This window comes from Bos taurus, chromosome 3 (assembly GCF_002263795.3).
Source record: "Bos taurus isolate L1 Dominette 01449 registration number 42190680 breed Hereford chromosome 3, ARS-UCD2.0, whole genome shotgun sequence".
NCBI classification, from domain to species: domain Eukaryota; kingdom Metazoa; phylum Chordata; class Mammalia; order Artiodactyla; family Bovidae; genus Bos; species Bos taurus.
In genome coordinates, this window is record NC_037330.1 from 6618693 (window position 1) to 6640581 (window position 21889).

The following is a 21889-nucleotide window of genomic DNA, read 5'->3' on the forward strand; positions in this document are numbered from 1 at the left end:
CCTGGTGGGCTACCATGGGGTCACAATAGTTGGACATAACTTAGCAACTAAACCACCACCACCATCTCTGACTGGTCACTTGACATTTTCTCATCAATTTCTACCCTGAAGTTTAAAATCTAGTTTTGATGCCTTTCATGTGACTGAACTATGTTGTAGATGGCCAAAAATAAAGTGAGTTAACGTTGTGTTTTGTCACTAAAATGTGTTCAAATCTTTGTGACTCTATGGACTGTAGCTAGCTCACCAGGTTCCTCTGTCCGTGGGATTTTCCAGGCAAGAATACTGGAGTGAGTTGCCATTTCCTTCTCCATGGGATCTTGTCAATCCAGGGGTCAAACCTTTATCTCCTGTGTTAGCAGGTGAATTTTTTACCACTGAGTCACCTGGCAAAACCCAAAGTTACAGTCTACCACTGGAAAGCTCGATGAGGATGGAATTCAAACTCGCATGTGCAGAGCACGATGGGTTAGCAGTGTGTCACCTTAACCACTTGGCCACCTCATCAGCCCTTTATAAAAGAGAGCTTCCACATCTTGAAATCATATATAAGCCTCTGTGTCCCTGTCTTTTGAAGAAAAAGGCTTTGATTTGAGTTTCGCGGGCTCCCTCTGAGTCTCAAAAGGCTGGCTCAAGAGTTAATGAGTAGGAAATGTGAAAAGGTAGAAATAAGGACAGCTGTTAGGCTGGCAAACTGGTAACAGTTTAGACTATAAACCAGCCACATAGCAGAATCACTGAACTCCCAGTTCCCTCAAAGACATGAAGTCCTGACATACATTCCTAAGTTGCTTTATGGGAAGTAGAGCCCCACCAGATGAAAACTGCTGACTGTAGGCACATAATTGTGACTTTAGACCAGTTGAAACCAGAAAGTTGATGGTGCTTGAAAATTCATCTTTTTACCAACCAATCCAAGAATTATGCACAAGCTGATTATGTATACACTGCAGCCACCTCCCTCATACTGCCTTTAAGACTCCTTTCCTGAAAGCCTTCTGGGAGTCTGGATGTTTTCAGCATGAGTTGTCCATTCTAGTTGCTTGGTGCCCTGCAATAAATGTTGTACCGTCCTTCACCACAACGTGGTGTCAGTAGATTGGCTTTACTGCACATAGATGGTTGGACCCGAGTTTGGTTGAGTAATTTTTGGTGATCATGAAGGGACCTCTGTCCCAAGGGAGCACTTCACATGTGACACATCAGCCCCCAGCTGGTGGCAGCTTTCTGATTCTGTCCAGAGTTTTTGTCTTAGGAAATGTCCTGAGTGCTGGCCACTGACTGGGCATCATTGGCCCATGGCATGTTCAGTTCTGTGGTAAAGGAAATGAGGTCCTGGTCTTGGTCTGGTCTCATCTGTAAGATATCTCTGGTAAATGGTAAAACCTTGAGTGTGGTGATACAAGGGTATATCTTCCTTCTAGAATACCACAATTGGAGATTTTCCTTTTTGGAGTGAAAGGTGTAGAACTTAGTCATTTGGGTTTGAAGAGAATGCTGTGTTAACTGGATTTTCCACTCTGGGCTGAGGACTTCCTCGGCCATCTGGTACACCCTGAGCAGTGATTGGGAAAATCTCCTGTTAAGACTGAGGCTCATCTGGACCCTAGGCTGGTACAGTAAGTAGGAACACGTACCTGTCACATTAGGGAACTGCAACCCTGAGGCCGCTGAACACAGTTTATCCAGTCCTGGTTTGTTACTGGTAAATAGTACATTCCTAGAAAAAGAGGTTTTTTATTTAATACTGTATGGACACAATGTTCTTTAAACTCCAAATAAAAATGGCAAACCGGGACCTCATTTCCTTCATACTTTATTGAAGTATAATTGATTTACAATGCTGTGTTAGTTTCTAAGGTATAGCAAAGTGAGGCAGTTAAATATAAATTATATAACTATATACATTCTTTTTTCTATTCTTTTCCATTATATTACCATGTATTGAATATAGTTTCCCATGCTATCTAGTAGGACCTTTTTATATGTTTATTTCATACATAGTAGTTTGTATCTCTGGGTCGGGAAGATCTCCTGGAAAAGGAAATGACAACCCACTCCAGTATTCTTGCCTGAGAAATACTATGGACTGAGCAGACTGGCAGGCTACAGTCCATGGGTTTGCAAAGAGTCAGACATCCCTGAATGAATAAACAACAGTAACAGTTTGTATTAGCTAATCCAAATCTCCTAACTTATCCTTTCCTGGCCCTTTCCCTTTGGTAACCAGAAGTTTGTCTTCTATGTCTGTGTGGCTGTTTGTTTCATAAATAAATTCATTTGTATTGAGAGAGCTAATGATTAGGGAGGCCAGGGTCCCCCAAGCAGGAGGAGGAAATAAGCTGCAAGTGCCAGACTCTTGTTTTTTTTGTTTGTTTGTTTTTTTCTCTTCTCTACACAGGATTAAAGGAGGCTCCTTTGATCCTGTGTTGCCATGAAAACAGTTGGGTTCACCTGAAACTATTTCTCAAACCTTGAGTTGCTAATGGCTCGGCAAACAATACATCTTACTCAGGAAAATGTTCTTAAGCTACGTTAATAAAGTTATGCATTAGCTTGGAAATCTGCCTTTCTTCAAGACTCATGTCAATTGTTTATGGCCAGAGTTGACTCCCCTTCTGCCAATTCTATCTCAGAATGCATGTGGTAGGACAGGAGCCTGGTGCAACTCTCAGTCTTGAGGGGTTTCTTTTTTATTTTTTTTTTTAATTTTAATTTTATTTTATTTAACTTTACAATATTGTATTGGTTTTGCCATATGTCAAAATGAATCTGCCACAGGTATACATGTGTTCCCCATCCTGAACCCTCCTCCCTCCCCATACCATCCCTCCGGGTCATCCCAGTGCACCAGCCCCAAGCATCCAGTATCGTGCATCGAACCTGGACTGGCGACTCGTTTCATATATGATATTATACATATTTCAGTGCCATTCTCCCAAATCATCCCACCCTTTTCCTACAGAGTCCAAAAGACTGTTCTATACATCAGTGTCTCTTTTGCTGTCTCATATACAGGGTTATTGTTACCATCTTTCTAAATTCCACATATATGCATTAGTATACTGTATTGGTGTTTTTCTTTCTGGCTTACTTCACTCTGTATAATAGGCTCCAGTTTCATCCACCTCATTAGAACTGATTCAAATGTATTCTTTTTCATGGCTGCGTAATACTCCATTGTGTATATGTACCACTGCTTTCTTATCCATTCATCTGCTGATGGACATCTAGGTTGCTTCCATGTCCTGGCTATTATAAACAGTGCTGCGATGAACATTGGGGTACACGTGTCTCTTTCCCTTCTGGTTTCCTCAGTGTGTATGCCCAGCAGTGGGATTGCTGGGTCATAAGGCAGTTTTATTTCCAGTTTTTTAAGGAATCTCCACACTGTTCTCCATAGTGGCTGTACTAGTTTGCATTCCCACCAACAGTGTAAGAGGGTTCCCTTTTCTCCACACCCTCTCCAACATTTATTGCCTGTAGACTTTTGGATTGCAACCATTCTGACTGGTGTGAAACGGTACCTCATAGTGGTTTTGATTTGCATTTCTCTGATAATGAGTGATGTTGAGCATCTTTTCATGTGTTTGTTAGCCATCTGTATGTCTTCTTTGGAGAAATGTCTGTTTAGTTCTTTGGCCCATTTTTTGATTGGGTCCTTTATTTTTCTGGAATTGAGCTGTAGGAGTTGCTTGTATATTTTTGAGATTAGTTGTTTGTCTGTTGCTTCATTTTGCTATTATTTTCTCCTATTCTGAAGGCTGTCTTTTCACCTTGCTTATAGTTTCCTTTGTTGTGCAGAAGCTTTTAAGTTTAATTAGGTCCCATTTGTTTATTTTTGCTTTTATTTCCAATATTCTGGGAGGTGGGTCATAGAAGATCCTGCTGTGATGTATGTCGGAGAGTGTTTTGCCTATGTTCTCCTCTAGGAGTTTTATAGTTTCTGGTCTTACATTTAGATCTTTAATCCATTTTGAGTTTATTTTTGTGTATGGTGTTAGAAAGTGTTCTAGTTTCATTCTTTTACAAGTGGTTGACCAGATTTCCCAGCACCACTTGTTAAAGAGATTGTCTTTAATCCATTGTATATTCTTGCCTCCTTTGTCAAAGATAAGGTGTCCATATGTGCGTGGATTTATCTCTGGGCTTTCTATTTTGTTCCATTGATCTGTATTTCTGTCTTTGTGACAGTACCATACTGTCTTGATGACTGTGGCTTTGTAGTAGAGCCTGAAGTCAGGCAGGTTGATTCCTCCAGTTCCATTCTTCTTTCTCAAGATAGCTTTGGCTATTCGAGGTTTTTTGTATTTCCATACAAATTGTGAAATTATTTGTTCTTGCTCTGTGAAGAATACCGTTGGTAGCTTGATAGGGATTGTATTGAATCTATAAATTGCTTTGGGTAGTATACTCATTTTCACTATATTGATTCTTCCAATCCATGAACATGGTATATTTCTCCATCTATTAGTGTCCTCTTTGATTTCTTTCACCAGTGTTTTATAGTTTTCTATATATAGGTCTTTAGTTTCTTTAGGTAGATATATTCCTAAGTATTTTATTCTTTTCGTTGCAATGGTGAATGGAATTGTTTCCTTAATTTCTCTTTCTATTTTCTCATTATTAGTGTATAGGAATGCAAGAGATTTCTGTGTGTTGATTTTATATCCTGCAACTTTACTATATTCATTGATTAGTTTTGAGGGGTTTCTTTTATCTATGATTAGCAGCTTGCTATGGAGAAGGCAATGACACTCCACTCCAGTATTCTTGCCTGGAGAATCCCATGGACGGAGGAGCCTGGTAGGCTGCAGTCCATGGGGTCGCTACTAGTCAGACATGACGGAGCGACTTCACTTTCAGTTTTCACTTTCACGCTTTGGAGAAGGAAATGGCAACCCACTCCAGTGTTCTTGCCTAGAGAATCCCAGGGATGGGGGAGCCTGGTGGGCTGCCGTCTATGGGGTCGCACAGAGTCAGACACGACTGAAGCGACTTAGCAGCAGCAGCAGCTTGCTAACAAGTATATAATGCTTTACTAAAAACTAGCAAGGGGGCACTCTTTCTGTCCCCTTCTGATGTCTATGTCAGAAGATTTCTCTATCCCTTTACACTTTAGTAAAAGTTTGCTACACAAAAGTTTTATGTGTAGCATACTACTACTCAAGTCTGAGTGATCAAGCATTATCTCTGGTCCCAATCAAAATCCTCTCCTCTGGAGGCCAAGAGTCCCAGATCCATTCACAGCTCATGGCAGTAACCTTTCAGTATCATATTTTATATTGCACATATAAGTGATATTATATGATATTTGTCTTTTTCTGACTTATATGATAATCTCTAGGTCCATATGCTGCTGCTGCTGCTGCTAAGTCGCTTCAGTCGTGTCCAACTCTGTGCGACCCCATAGATGGCAGCCCACCAGGCTCCTCCGTCCCTGGGATTCTCCAGGCAAGAACACTGGAGTGGGTTGCCATTTCCTTCTCCAATGCATGAAAGTGAAAATTGAAAGTGAAGTCGGTCAGTCGTGTCCGACTTGTAGCAACCCCATGGACTGCAGCCCACCAGGCTCCTCCATCCATGGGATTTTCCAGGCAAGAGTACTGGAGTGGGGTGCCATTGCCTTCTCCACTAGGTGCATATATGTTACTGCAAATGTCATTACTTCATTCTTGTTTTAATGCGTGAATAGTATGCCATGTGTGTATATGTCTGTATGTATATTTGTGTGTATACTGTACCTTTATCCATTCATTTAACAATGGACATTTAGGTGGTTTCCATATCCTGGCTATTGTAAATAGTACTGCAGTGAACATTGGGGTACATGTATCTTTTTGAATGAGATTTTTTGTCTTTTCCAGATACATACCCAGGCATGGGTTTGCTGAATCATATGCTAATTCTATCGTTAGCTCTTTAAGGAACCTCCATATTGTTTTCCATAGTGGCTGCCAATTTATTGATAAATTTACCAGTTTATTGATAAATTTTCACCAACAGTGTAGGAGGGTTCCCTTTTCTTCATACCCTCCACAGCAATTATAGTTTGTAGACTTTTAATGATGGCCATTCTGACTAGGGCTTCCCTGGTAGCTCAGCTGGTAAAGAATTTGCCTGTAATGCAGGGGACCTGGTTTGATCCCTAGGTTGGGAAGATCCCCTGGAGGAGGGCATGGCAACCCACTCCAGTGTTCTTGCCTGGAGAATCCCCATGGAGAGAAGAGCCTGGTGGGCTATAGTCCATGGGGTCGCAGAGTCGGACATAACTAAGCACACATTCTGACTAGTGGGAATTGGTACATCATTGTAGTTTTTATTTTCATTTCTATAATAATTACCAATGTTGATCATCTTTTCACGTGCCTATTCTTCCCTAGTGGTTCAGTGGTAAAGAACCTGCCTGCCAATACAAGAGATGAAGGTTTGATCCCTGGGTCTGGAAGATCCCCTGGAGAAGGAAATTGCAACCCACTCCAGTATTCTTGCCTGGAAAATCCCATGGATAGAGGAACCTGGCAGGCTACAGTCCATGGGGTCTCAAGGAGTTGGACAGGACTGAGCAACTAAACAACAAATTCATCATCTGTATGTTTTCTTTGGAGAAATATCTACTTAGGTCTTCTTCCCTTTTTTTTTTTAAAATTAGGTTGTTTGCTTTTTCTTGTTGTAACTGAGTTGTCTGAGCTTTTTATATTTTGGAAATTAAGCCCTTGTCAGATGCATCATTTACAAATATTTTCTTACGGTTTCCTTTTTTGTGCAAAAGGTTATGTCTTACAAGTCCCATGTGTCAATTTTTGCTTTCCACTACTTTGGGAGATGAGCTGAAGAAAATAACTGCTACGATTTATGTCAGAAACTGTTTTGTCTACATTCTCTTCTAGGAGTTTTATAGTGTTATGATATCTTACACACACAGCGTCCACAGGGCAGTAAGTGAGTTTCATTCATTAATATGTAGAAATTTGTCATTTAGTTGCAAATATTTTCTAATTTTCAATATTCCCTGACCAAGGAGTTTAAAAGTGCTAAAAGAGGTTTGTTAGGTTTTTTTCCCCTTTGTTTTGGTTACCTTCTTGTAAATGATCTATGGCCATCGTTTGAATAATACACATTCTTTAATACTTGTTGAGACTTACTTTGAGGTCTAGTTTTCTATAAGTTCATGAATTGTTATATATGAATTTGAATATATGTGGTTATCCAACTAGTGAGTTATAGATACATATTCATCAGATCAAGCTTATTAACTATTCTTATCCTCCATATATGTACTATTTTTTGCATGATTAATAAAGCAATAAGTGATATCTATTAAAATTATCTATTAAACTTGTGGAATTTATCAATTTCTCCATGAAATTTATAATTCTGTAAACTGCTTTTTATATTTTAAGCATTAAATATACACATTAAATAATACCCTCACAGTGTTTTAACCTTGTCATTTAGTCCTTAAAAATGCTTTTGTATTTTATCTGGTATTAACATAACTAAACAAGCTTATTAACTTTTATTAATATTTGCCAAGCATATATTTTCTCATCCTTTTACTTTTGACCTTTACATAAATCATCATGTTATAGTAGTTGGCCATGTTAAAAAAATATTTAACCAGCTCTAGTAATTGCTTATTTAACTAGCTTATTTATTCCATTTGTATTAATCTTGATCTATCTGAACATATGCATTTTTTTAATATTCTTTTTTTTTTAAAGTTGAGGTTATAGATGTATAGTATTGTTTCTGGTGCACAACATAGTGATTCATAACCTTTAGAGGTTTTATTTTATAGCTTTTATTTATAGCTATTATTAAATATTGTGATATTGTCCTGTACCTTATTTTATACATAGTAAATTGACTCTCTTAATCCCCTGACCCTACCATTGTTTCTCCTGATTGGTAACCTCTAGCTTGTTCTCTATCTGTGAGCCTCTTTCAGTATAGTCACTATTTATTTTGAGTCCACATAATAGTGATATCATATAGTATTTGTCTTTATGACTTAGCAAAATACCCTCAGAGTCCATCCATGTTGTTACAGAGACAGAATTTCATTTTTTGAAGACAATAGTATTCCATTGTATATATAACCACATCTTCTTTATCCATTCATCTATTGATGGACACTTAGGTTACTTCAGTATTTTGGCAGCTGTAAATAATGCAGCTATGAACATGAGGGGTGAATGTATCTTTTTGAATTAGTGTTACGGGTTTATTTTTTAGATATTTACTAAGGAATAGAAATCCTGTATCATTAGATTTTTGAGAGCATTTGAGAATATATTAAACCTAATTTGGGGATTTTCATTCATCTATTTTTTCTTAGTACCATAATCAGCTTCTTCCCCTTTCTAATTTATTATATTTTCGGATGGCTTGGGTATTCTTTTTTCTTTATACCTCTGTTGGTATGGAAATTGTATATTTTATTTCTCTATAGCAACATTACCATTAAAAATGCAGTAAGTACATCAGATAGTTAATGTCTAAAGGGACTATGATTTGTTTTCCATTTTAGGGAAATTGGATGAAATGACTCAAAATATGTAGAACTAACCTACTGACATATCATAAATGACTTGAAATCAGAATTTAGTTCATGTTTAAAATCTCCTTTTGGGTACTTAGTGTGGAACAGAATTAAATAATAGGTCATATTGATAGCACATACATTATGATGTGTGCACACATATATTAGGATATAATCTCACAATTCTGCAAGGTAAGCATCAATATTTCTTAAAATTAAATTGAGGTATAAATTGAAGCAACTTACCCAAAGTCATGAGTTTGACTCAATGTCTGCCTAGTCCCAGAGCCATGCTCCTCCCTCCAAACCCTCCCACTTAGCCTGATGTTGCTCCAGTGTGATGACTCAACAATTTAGAAAACAGAGTAGGAAAAGTGGCCACGATGGCACAATAGAAAAGACCCTGAGCTCACCTCCTCTCATGAGCACACCAAAATTACAACTATCAGCAGAACAACCATCAGTGACAAAGATAGGACCTACCAGAAATGGTCTTCTGCAATTAAAGACACAGAGAAGGAATCACAATGAGAGAGGTAGCAGAGGTGGATTTACAATATATTGAAATCACATGTGACACCTGGGTGGATGACCCACAAGTTGGAGGATTATATTGCAGAGGTTCTCCCACAGGAGTAAGAGTTCTGAGACCCATGTCAGGCTCTCCAGCCCAGGATTCTGGCACTGGCAAGATGAGCTCCCAGAGCATTTGGCTTTGTAGGCCACCAGGGTTTAACTGCAGAAGCCCCATGGGACTGGGGGAAATACACACATCACTTTTAGAGGGCACACACAAAATCCAGTGTACACTGGGGCCTAGGACAAAAGCAGTAACTTAATAGGAGCCTGAGCCAGACTTGCCTGCTGGTCTTGGAGAGTTCTGGTGAGGCAGGGGGCAGCTGCAGTTCACCCTAGGAAAAGACACTGGTGGAAGCCATACTGAGGACCATGCAGCCACATTAACAATCCTGGCATCTTGGACCATTAATGCCAAGAGCTGGCCCCCATCCAATAGCCTGTAGATTCCAGTGCTGGGACACCTCAGACAAAAGAACTTAAATGGGCAGGGACACAGTCCCACCCATTAGGAGACAGGCTGTGTAAAGGCTAAAGAGCCCACAGCAAAAATCAGGTGTAAATATATATCAAAAACAGTAATCATGAGGGAAGGAGAATACAAATGCAAGGTATTTAAAATGCCTTTGAAATTAACATATCAGCAACTTAAACAATCATATAGAGAGAAACTGCTAACTAAAACCTCCTCATAACTAGAAACCTAAAATCTATAATATATATACAAGTCAAAAAAACGAATCTAAATATAATACAAACACAAAAGGAAAAAAGATCTACAAAACAAACCCAAACCAATGAACAAAATGGAAATAAGAACATTGATATTGATAATCACCTTAAATGTAAATAGACTAAATGTTCCAAAAAGACACAAACTGGCTGAATGCATACAAAACCAAGATCGTAGATATACTGCCTACAAGAGACTCACTTCAAATCTAGAGACTCAAAGTGATGGGATGGGAAAAGCTATTCCATGCAAATGTAAATCAAAGGAAAGCTGGAGTAGCAATACTCATATCAGACAAAATAGATTTTAACATGAAGATTGTTAGACATAGATGGACATTACATAATCATCAAGGGATCAATCCAAGAAGACATAACAATTATAAATATATATGCAGCATATTAGCATATTCAAAAGCAGAGACATTACTTTGCCAACAAAGGTCTGTCTAGTCAAGGCTATGGTTTTTCCAGTCGTCATGCATGGATGTGAGAGTTGGACTGTGAAGAAGGCTGAGTGCCAAAGAATTGATGCTTTTGAACTGCGGTGTTGGAGAAGACTCTTGAGAGTCCCTTGGACTGCAAGGAGATCCAACCAGTCCATTCTGAAGGAGATCAGTCCTGGGTGTGCTTTGGAAGGAATGATGTTAAGGCTGAAACTCCAGTACTTTGGCCACCTCATACAAAGAGTTGACTCAGTGGAAAAGACTCTGATGCTGGGACGGATTTGGGGCAGGAGGAGAAGGGGACGACAGAGGATGAGATGGCTGGATGGCATCACTGACTTGATGGATCTGAGTTTGAGTGAACTCCGGAAGTTGGTGGTGGACAGGGAGGCCTGGCATGCTGCGATTCATGGGGTCACAAAGAGTCGGACACGACTGAGCAACTGAACTGAACTGATGCATCATACACACACACACATACACACACACATATACACACACTCCCTCACATAAAAAAGTGAAAATCACTCAGTTGTGTCCGATTCTTGCAACCCCATGGACTATACAGTCCATGGAATTCTCCAGGCCAGAATACTGGAGTGGGTAGCCTTTCCCTTCTCCAGGGGATCTTTCCAACCCAGGGATAGAATCTAGGTCTCCTGCATTACAGGCGAATTCTGTAAAAAATATATATATTTACATATAGGTTTCTTTTTATTTATATATATATACACATATATATATGTGTGTGTATATATATAGGTCCTTCTAGGACTCTCTAATGTGAATATTAATGCACTTGATGTTGTTTCAGAAGGCTCTTAAACTGTTCTCATTTCTTTTCATTCTTTTTCTGTTCAGTGGTAATGCACCTTAATATATAAATCAAATATTATATATGAAAAGAGAAATTTACAGTAAGACAAAATAGGGGCCTTTAACATGTCACTTGCATCAATAGACAGACCATCCAGACAGAAAATCAATAAAGAAATATAGGCCTTAAATGATATATTAGGCCAAAGAACTTAATTGATATTTATAGAGCATTCCAACAGAAAGCAGCAGAATACACTTTCTTTTCAAGTGCACATGGCACTTTCTCCAGCATAGATCACACTAGGCCACAAAGCAATCCTTGGTAAATTTTAAAACAATTGAAATATCAAGCATTTTTTCTAACCACAACACTATGATGCTAGAAATGAACAACAAGAGGAAAAAAAAAACCTACAAAAAAACCCAGACCACATGGTGGCTTAACAATGTGCTACCAAACAACCAATAGGTCACTGAAGAAATCAAACAGGAAATCAAAAATACTTAGAGATAAATGAAAATAGTACAATCCAAAACCTATGGCATGCAGCAAAAGAAGTTTTAGGAGGAAGTTTACAGTGAGATAATCTTGCCTCAAGAAATAAGAAAAATCTCAAACAACCTAATCTTACACCTAAAGCAACCAGAGAAAGAATAATAAGTAAAACCCAAAGTAAGTAGAAGGAAAAAAATCATAAAGATCAGAGCAGAAATATATGAAATAGAGACTAAAAAGCAATAGTTAACAACGAGTGAAACTAAAAGCTGGTTCTTTGAAAAGGCAAAACTGATAAACTGTTATCCAGAGTCTTCAAGAGAAAAAGAGAAGGCCCAAATCAATAAAACTGGAATTAAAAAGGAGACATTACAATCAACAACACAGAATACAATTGGCCATAAGAGCTTACTATAAGCAACTATATGCCAATAAATGTACAGCCTAGAAGAAATGGACAGTCTTCAAAAGGTATACTCTCCCAAGACTCAACCAGGAAGAAATAGAAAATATGAAGAGATTAACTACCGGTAATGAAACTGAATCAGTAATTAAACTCCCAACAAACAAAAGCCTAAGACCAGACAGTGTCACAAGTGAATTCTTCCAGTTATTTAGAGAAGAGGTTAGCTCCTGTCCCTCTGAAATTATTCCAGAAAATTGCAGGGAAACACTTCCAAACTCATTCTATGAGGCCACCATCACCCTGATGACAAGACCAGATAAAAATATCACAAAACAGAAAATCACAGACCAATATCACTGAAGAACATAAATGTAAAAATCCTAAACAAAATATAAATGAACTCAATTCAACAACACATTAAAAGGATCATATACCACACTCAACTGGGATTTATCCCAGGGATGCAAGGATTTTTCAATATCTGTAAGTCAATCAACATTATTAATATGATATACCATATTAATAAACTGAATAAAAACCATATAATTATCTCAATGGATGTATAAAAAGTTTTTGACAAAATGAAACATCCACTTTGAATAAGAAATCTCCAGGAAGTGAGCATAAAAGAAACATACTTCAACATAGTAAAGGCCATATATGACAAACCCATGGCTAACTAATGTTCAAAAGTGAATGCATTCCCTCTAAAATCAGGAATAAGACAAGTATGCTGACTCTCACCACTTTTATTCAAAATAGCTTTGGAAGTATTTGCCAATGACATGATACCACACATAGAAAATCCTAAAGATGCTGTGAGAGAACTACTACAACTCAATACAAACAATGTTAAAGTTGCAGGATACAAAGTTAATACACAGAAATCTGTTGCATTGGTATACACTACCAATGAATTATCAGAAACAGTAATTAAGGGAAAAAAATCCCATTTACCATTGTATCAAAAGAATAAAATGCCTGGGAATAATCCTACCCCAAGGGGCAAAAAACCTGTACTTCAAAAACTCTAAGATGCTAATGAAAGAAATTGAGAGAGATGGAAAGATATACCATGTTCTTGGATTGAGGAATCAATATTGTTAAAATGACCATACCTCTCAAGGCAATCTACAGATTCAATGCAACATCCATCAAATTATCAACAGTGTTTTCATAGAACAGCAACAACAAAAAATTTAATTTGTGTGGAAACACTAAAGGCCTGACTAGTCAAAACAAGTTTAAGAAAGAAGAGCAGAGCTGGATAAATCATGTTTCCTGACCTCAAACTAAATTTCAAAGCTACAGTCATCAAAACAGTATGTTACTGGCACAAAAGCAGACATTTAGCTCAAGGAAGAGGATAGAAAGCCCAGAAATAAGCCCACATGCTTATGGTCAATTAATCTATGACAAAGGAGGATAGACTATATAATGGAGAAAAGACAGTTTCTTCAATAACTATTGCTGTAAAACCTGGACAGCTATATGTAAAATAATGAAATTATAATGCCCTATACAAAAAAAAAAAGTCTCAAATGGATTAAAGACCTAAATGTAAGACTGGATACTATAAAACTCCCAGAGGAAAGCATAGGCAGAACACAGCAACATTTTTTTTTTTTTTGGATCCATCTCCTGAAAGTGTTAGTAGCTCAGTTATGGCTGATTCTTTGAGATCCCATTGACTGTGGTGGCTCAGCTGGTAAAGAATCCACCTGTAATGCGGGAGACCTGGGTTCGATCCCTGGGTTGGGAGGATCCCCTGGAGAAGGGAAAGGCTACCCATTCCAGTATTCTGGCCTGGAGAATTCCACATCAACGGGGTCGCAAAGAGTCAGACATGACTGAGTGAATTTCACTTTCACTTTTGACTGTAGTCCTCCAGGCTCTTAAGTTCATGGAGTTCTCCAGGCCAGAGTACTGGAATGGGTAGCCATTTAATACTCCAGGAAATCTACCTGACCCAGGGATTGAACCCAGGTCTCCTGCACACTGTAGACAGATTCTTTACCATCTGAGTCATGAGGGAAGCCCTAAAGTAAAGGAAATAAATCAATGCAAAAATAAAGAAGTTTGGCCTAATTAAACTTAAAACCTAAAAGCTTAAAAGCAAAGGAAACCATGAACCACCCTATAGAAAATATTTAAAAATCGTGATTGACAAGGGGTTAATTTCCAATATATACAAATAGCTTATACAGTTCAATAGTAAAACAAAATCAAACACCCCAATCAAAAAATGGACAGAAAACCCAAATAGGCATTTCTCCAAAGAAGACATATTGATGGCCAAAATAAATATGAAAAAAAAAAAACTCAACATGGCTACTTATTCAGTTCAGTTCAGTTGCTCAGTCGTGTCCGACTCTTTGCCACCCCATGAATCGCAGCATGCCAGGCCTCCCTGTCCATCACCAACTCCCGGAGTTCACTCAGACTCACATCCATTGAGTCAGTGATGCCATCCAGCCATCTCATCCTCTGCCGTCCCCTTCTCCTCCTGCTCCCAATTCCTCCCAGCATCAGAGTCTTTTCCAATGAGTCAACTCTTCGCATGAGGTGGCCAAAGTACTGGAGTTTCAGCTTTAGCATCATTCCTTCCAAAGAAATCCCAGGGCTGATCTCCTTGCAGTCCAAGGGACTCTCAAGAGTCTTCTCCAACACCACAGTTCAAAAGCATCAATTCTTTGGCGCTCAGCCTTCTTCACAGTCCAACTCTCACATCCATACACGACCACAGGAAAAACCATAGCCTTGACTAGACGGACCTTTGTTGGCAAATCAAAACTACACTGAAGTATAACCTCACAGCAGTCAGAGTAGCCATCTTCAAAAATTGTACAAATAGTAAATCCTGGAGAAGGTGTGGAAAAAATGGAATCCTCCTATGCTATTAGTGGGAATGTAAACAGGGACAGCCACTATGGAGAAGAGTATGCAGGTTACTTAAAAAACTAAAAATAGTTACCATATGATCCAGCAATCCTAGGCTTCCCTGATAGCTCAGTGGGTACAGAATCCACCTGCAATGCAGGAGACATGGTTTGATTTCTGGGTTTGAAAGATCCCCTGGAGGAGGGAACGGCAACCAACTCCAATATTCTCACCTGAAAAACCCCACAGAGGAGCTGGTGGGTCCAGTCCACAGGGTTGCAAAGAGTTGGACATGACTGAGAGACTAAACACAACACCAGCAATCCCACTCCTAGGCATATATCTGGAGGATGAGAACTAACTGGAAAAGATACATGCACCCCTATACTCACAGCAGCACCATTAGCCAAGACATCAAAGGCACCCAACGTCCCCTGACAGGTGAATGGATAAAGATGTGGTATATAAAAATGCTCAGCTACTCCTGAGCTCAGCTGACTACTACTCAGCCATTAAAAAGAATGAAATAATGCCATTTGCAGCAACATGGATGGAGCTAGAGATTGTCATGAGTGAAATAAGTCAGAGAGAGAAAGACAAATATCGCATGATAGCACTTATATGTGTAATCTAACAATTTGATGCAATGAACTTATTTAAAACATATAAATAGATTCACAGAGATAGAAAACAAACAGGGTTAAGTAAGGGGATAGTGGGGGAGGCGGATTTAAATGAGCAGTTTGAGAGTAACAGATACAAACTACAAATAAATAAAACAAGGATCTACTATATAGTACAGGGAACTATATTCAGTAACTTGTAACTATCTATGGTGGAAAAGAATCTGAAAAACTGAATATAACTGAATCACTTTGCTGTACACCTGGAAACACTGTAAATCAACTATACTTTAATTTTTTTAAAAAAATTCCAGAAACAGAGACCACTCTCAGTCAGATGGCATGTGCTCACTCAGTGCCTCACATAGTAATATTTCAATCATGACACCCTGGCTTATTAATCTCTAAAAAATATTGTGTAGTCATTGTTCTCAAAAAATGCTCTTTATTCATTCACATATATTACTGCATTTCATTCTCACTTCATATCCATGAACAGAGAATACAGGAAGATTCCACTTCACAGACAAAAAGCTTGAGATCCACAGTAAAGTACTTCTTCCCAATTAACAGTGAGTAAACAGAAGAATGAAAACCAGCTCTGTGCTTTCAGCTCTCTAACTTCACCCTTCTTTTTCAAAGAGAATGGAGAGTGGTCAGCTCTCATCTTCATATATGTTTAAAGTTATTAAAAATATCTTTAGCAACAAACTTAGAGAAAGAATAACCAAAATTCCACACTTTAAAACATATAGACATTATATTTACATGTAATTTTTCATATTAACTCGTTAAAAATATTACTCTAATATTCCAGATGTTGGTTGAAACACCTAGGCATTTTAGCATTTTGTCTTGACATCATGCAAACTAGTCCTAACCACTTTCGACAACTACTAATACTAAGAGACATTCCACCAGTAATTATTCAATTGAAAAATCTGAGTAAATTCATTGAAACAATTTGAGTAAATCATTTTTGGTGCAGGATTACATCTGCTAAAATATGTCATGAAAACAAGTTGGTCAGTAATAAATTTGTAAACTGTGGTGACGGTCAGGCCCACTATTAACATGGACTATCTCAATATCAATAAAAGATACTTTGAAAATACAGGGAAAATAATTCAAGTGGCCCAAATACATATACTTTTGTTACTATGATGATTAATTACATGGGCATCTGTATTAGGATTTTTAAATGCGGCATGTGGAGGAAGAAATAAGGTACAAGACCTAGGAAAACTACCTGTGAAGAACAAGGCTAAGACTGCTACTCAGAGAATGAGTAGTACGTCCTCCTTCTGGGGCAGGTGCAAAGGAGAATCAGTATGTGTCTGTGTCATAATTATTCAAGTCAATACCTCATCCCATGAAATAGAGCTTGTGCTCTTGTTAGCAGAGCAAACAGGTACTCAGTTGGGTGACTCTAGCTCGACTCTGATGTGACATCATTCTTAAAGACTGATAAAATAACAGACATTCTTTTCTCACATGCACACACAAACATAATCGTAGAGGTGATTCTGCAATGAAGAGACCAGCAGAAATCACTTTTTACCACAAATGCACATGGTCCAACTCAGGAGAAACCCACACACTCCAGAACCCACAAAAGGCACAGTATGTTTCAGAGAGCATCATTTTCAGTTCTGGTTATTGGTTTTTTGAATGGTGACCCTAATCTCCTTTTCAAGTTTCAGTAGCTTTTGGTAAAATTTTTCAGCAGTGTCTTCATCTAGGTCCATCTGGAAAAGAAGCGAGATAGGCGTGACTAGAAAGGAAAAATAAACAGTATTTGAATAAAAGGATTCCATTTAAATAACAGGTAAGAGAATCCAAAAAAGGCCCAGTAGGAAAGCTGTGGTGGAAGCCATGTGGGGAATGTTAGGAATCTCAACATTTTGTCTTTAAGTACAACTGATACTTACCTCCTAGTAAGTAACTTCTTCAATACAAGAGCTCTGATCTTAGCTGAACTCACTGCCCTGCAGATGAAAGACTAAGTCTCCAGCCTTCACTGAAGCTAATGGTACCATGGACTAAATTCTGGCCAATGAGATATAAGTGGAAGTGTGCGGTACTACCCAGGACTCTCTTTAAAGGTAATGAGGCACCCCTTTCTTTCTCCCTTCTTCACACTGCTCTCCTGAACCATAAGGATGAGGACCATACCTCAGGGATGGCAGAGGGAACCTGGATACCTGACAATCTGCCAAGCTGCCAGGCCAGCCCAAAGCTGCCATTCTCCAAACTGCTTTACATGCAAGAAATATTAGCTTTTATCTTGTTTTATCCACTTTACTTTACATTCTTCTGTTTTATGTAGAAAATTAATTTTAACTGACACATTGTATACAAAGCAAACTTTCAGCCCCCAAAGCTAAAAGGCTACAAATTAAAGAAAACTTTAAAACCTTTTGGAAAAAATTTATATTCAATCATGTTAGCATTTTTTTCATGTTGTAACTGGAAGAGGAATTACAGCTCTCTTTAATTCAACCCAGTCTTTAAACAGCAGAAAGCTGACTTACTAAAATTAATCGAAGGTTAAAAACAGTCTGCGATGCATTTCCAAGAAATGCTAATACAGTCCTTTGGTTTATGGAATTAAACATTTTATCCCCTTGGTAAATCAGCCATTCCTTTGACATCAATAGATATAAATTCAAACAAATTCTGAGGACCTGAAGTAAGCTTATTTGTTTACAATTGAGTTCCCAAGACGGCTTCCCAGGTGGTACTAGTGGTAAAGAACATGCCTGCCAATGCAGAAGACGCAAGAGACGCTGGTTCGATCCCTGGGTCAGGAAGATCCCCTGGAAAAGGAAATGGCAACCCACTCCAGTATTCCTGCCTGGAGAATCCCATGGGCAGAGGAGCCTGGCAGGCTACAGTCCATGGGGTCTCAAAGAGTTGGACATGACTGAAGCAACACAGCACATAGCACAGAGTTCCCAAAGAATTTCTTGGGATGTTGTTATGCATTCTTAAATTTTAAAAGGAAACGAAAACATCATACAGTCAAGAGCAACTTAGAAACAGCAGGATGAAACATGTCAGGCATATTTCCTAACTGCATCAACTTCTCAAAGCCTTTGCTAGCATAATGTGCATAGTGTGGGTCTCTGAAAGAGGGGGGATATAATATGAAGCATTTCTCAGACTTACTCGGATGACAAATTGCTTTTTGCAAATCTTAAGGAACTAGTATCTCACAGAATATAGTTTGGAAAACACTGGAGGTTCTTAGGTTCATTTTCAGTAAACATACACTATGGGAAGTGGAGAGCATGGTTCCCTTTAGAACTCAAGCTACTGACATATAGACAAGGTCACTGTCAATTATGACTCTGCCTTAGCTAACTTATTTGCTTCAATCCAATTTTCCAGCAAATTTGGAAAACTCAACTGTGGCCACAGGACTGGAAAAGGTCAGTTTTCATCCCAATCCCAAAGAAAGGCAATGCCAAAGAATGTTCAAATTGCGCACAATTGCACTCATCTTACACACTAGCAAAGTAATGCTCAAAATTCTCCAAGCCAGGTTTCAACAGTGTGTGAAATGTGAATTTTCAGATGTTCAAGCTGGTTTTAGAAAAGGCAGAGGAAGCAGAGATCAAATTGTCAACATCCACTGGATCATCGAAAAAGCAAGTGAGTTCCAGAAAAACATCTATTTCTGCTTTATTGACTATGCCAAACAAAGGCTTTGACTGTGTGGATCACAACAAACTGTGGAAAATTCTTAAAGAGATGGAAATACCAGACAACCTGACCTGCCTCCTGAGAAATCTGTATGCAGGTCAAGAAGCAACAGTTGGAACTGGACATGGAACAATAGATTGGTTCCAAATAGAAAAAGGAGTATATCAAGGCTGTATATTGTCACCATGCTTATTTAACTTATATGCAGAGTACATCATGAGAAATGCTGGACTGGATGAAGCACAAACCGGAATCAAAATTGCCAGGAGAAATATAAGTAACCTCAGATATGCAGATGATACCACCCTTATGGCAGAAAGCGAAGAAGAACTAAAAAGCCTCTTGATGAAAGTGAAAGAGGAGTGAAAAAGTTGGCTTAAAACTCAACATTGGAAGTAAGCCAGAAAGAAAAACACCAATACAGTATACTAACACGTATATATGGAATTTAGAAGGATGGTAACGATAACCCTGTATGTGAGAGAGCAAAAGAGACACAGATGTATAGAACAGTCTTTTGGACTCTGTGGGAGAGGGAGAGAGTGGGATGATTTGGGAGAATGGCATTGAAACATGTATAATATCATGTATGAAATGAATCGCCAGTCCAGGTTCGATGCACAATACTGAATGCTTGGGACTGGTGCGCTGAGACGGCTCAGAAGGATGGTATGGGGAGGGAGGTGGGAAGGGGGTTCAGGATGGGGAACACATGTATACCCGTGGTGGATTCATGTTGATGTATGGCAAAACAAATACAATATTGTAAAGTAATTAGCCTCCAATTAAAATAAATAAATTTATATTAAAAAAACTCAACATTGAGAAAATTAGATCATGGCATCTGGTCCCATCACTTTGTGTCAAATAGATGGAGAAACAATGGAAACAGTGACAGACTTTATTTTCTTGGGTTCCAAAATCACTGCAGATGGTGATTGCAGCCATGAAATTAAAAGACACTTGCTCCTTGAAAGAAAAGGTATGACCAACATAGACAGCATATTAAAAAGCAGAGACATTACTTTGCCAACAAAGGTCCATCTAGTCAAAGCTTTGGTTTTTCCAATAGTCATGTATGGATGTGAGAGTTGGACTATAAAGAAAGCTGAGCACCAAAGAACTGATGCCTTTGAACTGTGGTATTGGAGAAGACTCTTGAGAGTCCCTTGGACTGCAAGGAGATCAAACCATCCATCCTAAAGGAAATCAGTGCTGAATATTCATTGGAAAGACTGATTCTAAAGCTGAAATTCCGATACTTTGACCACCTGATGTGAAGAACTGACACATTTGAAAAGATTCTGATGCTGAGAATGATTGAAGGCAGGAGGAGAAGGGAATGACAGAGGATGAGATGGTTGGATAGCATCACCAACTCAATGGACATGAGTTTGAGTAAGCTCTGGAAGTTGATGATGGACAGGGAAGCCTGGCATACTGCAGTCCATGGGGTTGCAAAGAGCTGGACATGACTGAGTGACTGAACTGAACTGAATTTTATTTTATGCCATTGCCTCCTCACAATAAGCTAGGCAGCGAAAAATGGGAGGCTGAAATAAACCTTACTCATGACAAAAATATAACAAAATTGATCCTTATGGGGTCACAATAATTTTTTTCATTTTCTACTATGTAAATATGTTTAATTTCATTTTGGATAACAGGGTCTACAAAACACAGCACCTATTTTTCCAAACTAGGTCCCCTGCCTCTTCAAATACCGAACTATTAAAGCTAATAATTGTCGTAAGTGGAACACAAAGGGAAGCTAACTTCACTTAGTAAGATGCTTTATATTTCATTCAACTTGTATCACATTTCTTGAGTGCGTGCCATGTGCAAGGGAACTTGCAAGGAAGGCGGGTGTGATCCCCCTCTTCACAGAGGTTACCCTTGGAGCAAAGAGCCCACTGCTGTATGAGTTCTACCCAGAACTGGCATTCAGTTCAGTTCAGTTCAGTCACTCAGTAGTGTCCGACTCTTTGCGACTCCATGAATCATAGCACACCAGGCTTCCCTGTCCATCACCAACTCCAGGAGCTCACTCAAACTCATCAATTCGGTGATGCCATCCAGCCATCTCATCCTCTGGCGTCCCCTTCTCCTCCTGCCCCCAATCCCTCCTGGCATCAGTCTTTTCCAATGAGTCAACTCTTGGCATGAGGTGGCCAAAGTACTGGAGTTTCAGCTTTAGCATCATTCCTTCCAAAGAAATCCCAGGGCTGATCTCCTTCAGAATGGACTGGCTGGATCTCCTTGCAGTCCAAGGGACTCTCAAGAGTCTTCTCCAACACCACAATTCAAAAGCATCAATTCTTCGGCGCTCGGCTTTCTTCACAGTCCAACTCTCACATTCATACATGACTGCTGGAAAAACCACAGCCTTGACTAGATGGACCTTTGTTGGCAAAGTAATGTCTCTGCCTTTTTATATGCTATCTAGGTCGGTCAAAACTTTCCTTCCAAAGAGTAAGCATCTTTTAATTTCATGGCTGCAATCACCATCTACAGTGATTTTGGAGCCCCAAAAAATAAAGTCTGACACTGTCTCCACTGTTTCCCCATCTATTTCCCATGAAGTGATGGGACCGGATGCCATGATCTTAGTTTTCTGAATGTTGAGCTTTAAGCCAACCTTTTCATTTTCCTCTTTCA

At 38.8% G+C, this 21889-nt stretch overlaps 1 protein-coding gene and 1 long non-coding RNA gene across 3 annotated transcripts in view; one reads left to right on the forward strand and one right to left on the reverse strand.

The window, feature by feature from the left end:
* LOC101907096 (uncharacterized) overlaps nt 1-21889 on the forward strand; it is a 53062-nt gene that overhangs the window by 24934 nt on the left and 6239 nt on the right. The gene's annotated exons all lie outside the window — the stretch shown is intronic.
* The window catches only part of HSD17B7 (hydroxysteroid 17-beta dehydrogenase 7), a 29845-nt gene continuing 23907 nt past the window's right edge, over nt 15952-21889 (reverse strand). Inside the window, exon 9 of the mRNA NM_001083375.1 lies at nt 15952-17271. Within this exon, the coding sequence (NP_001076844.1) occupies nt 17170-17271 (102 nt within the window). The 3' untranslated portion in view covers nt 15952-17169. The remainder of the gene's footprint in view (nt 17272-21889) is intronic.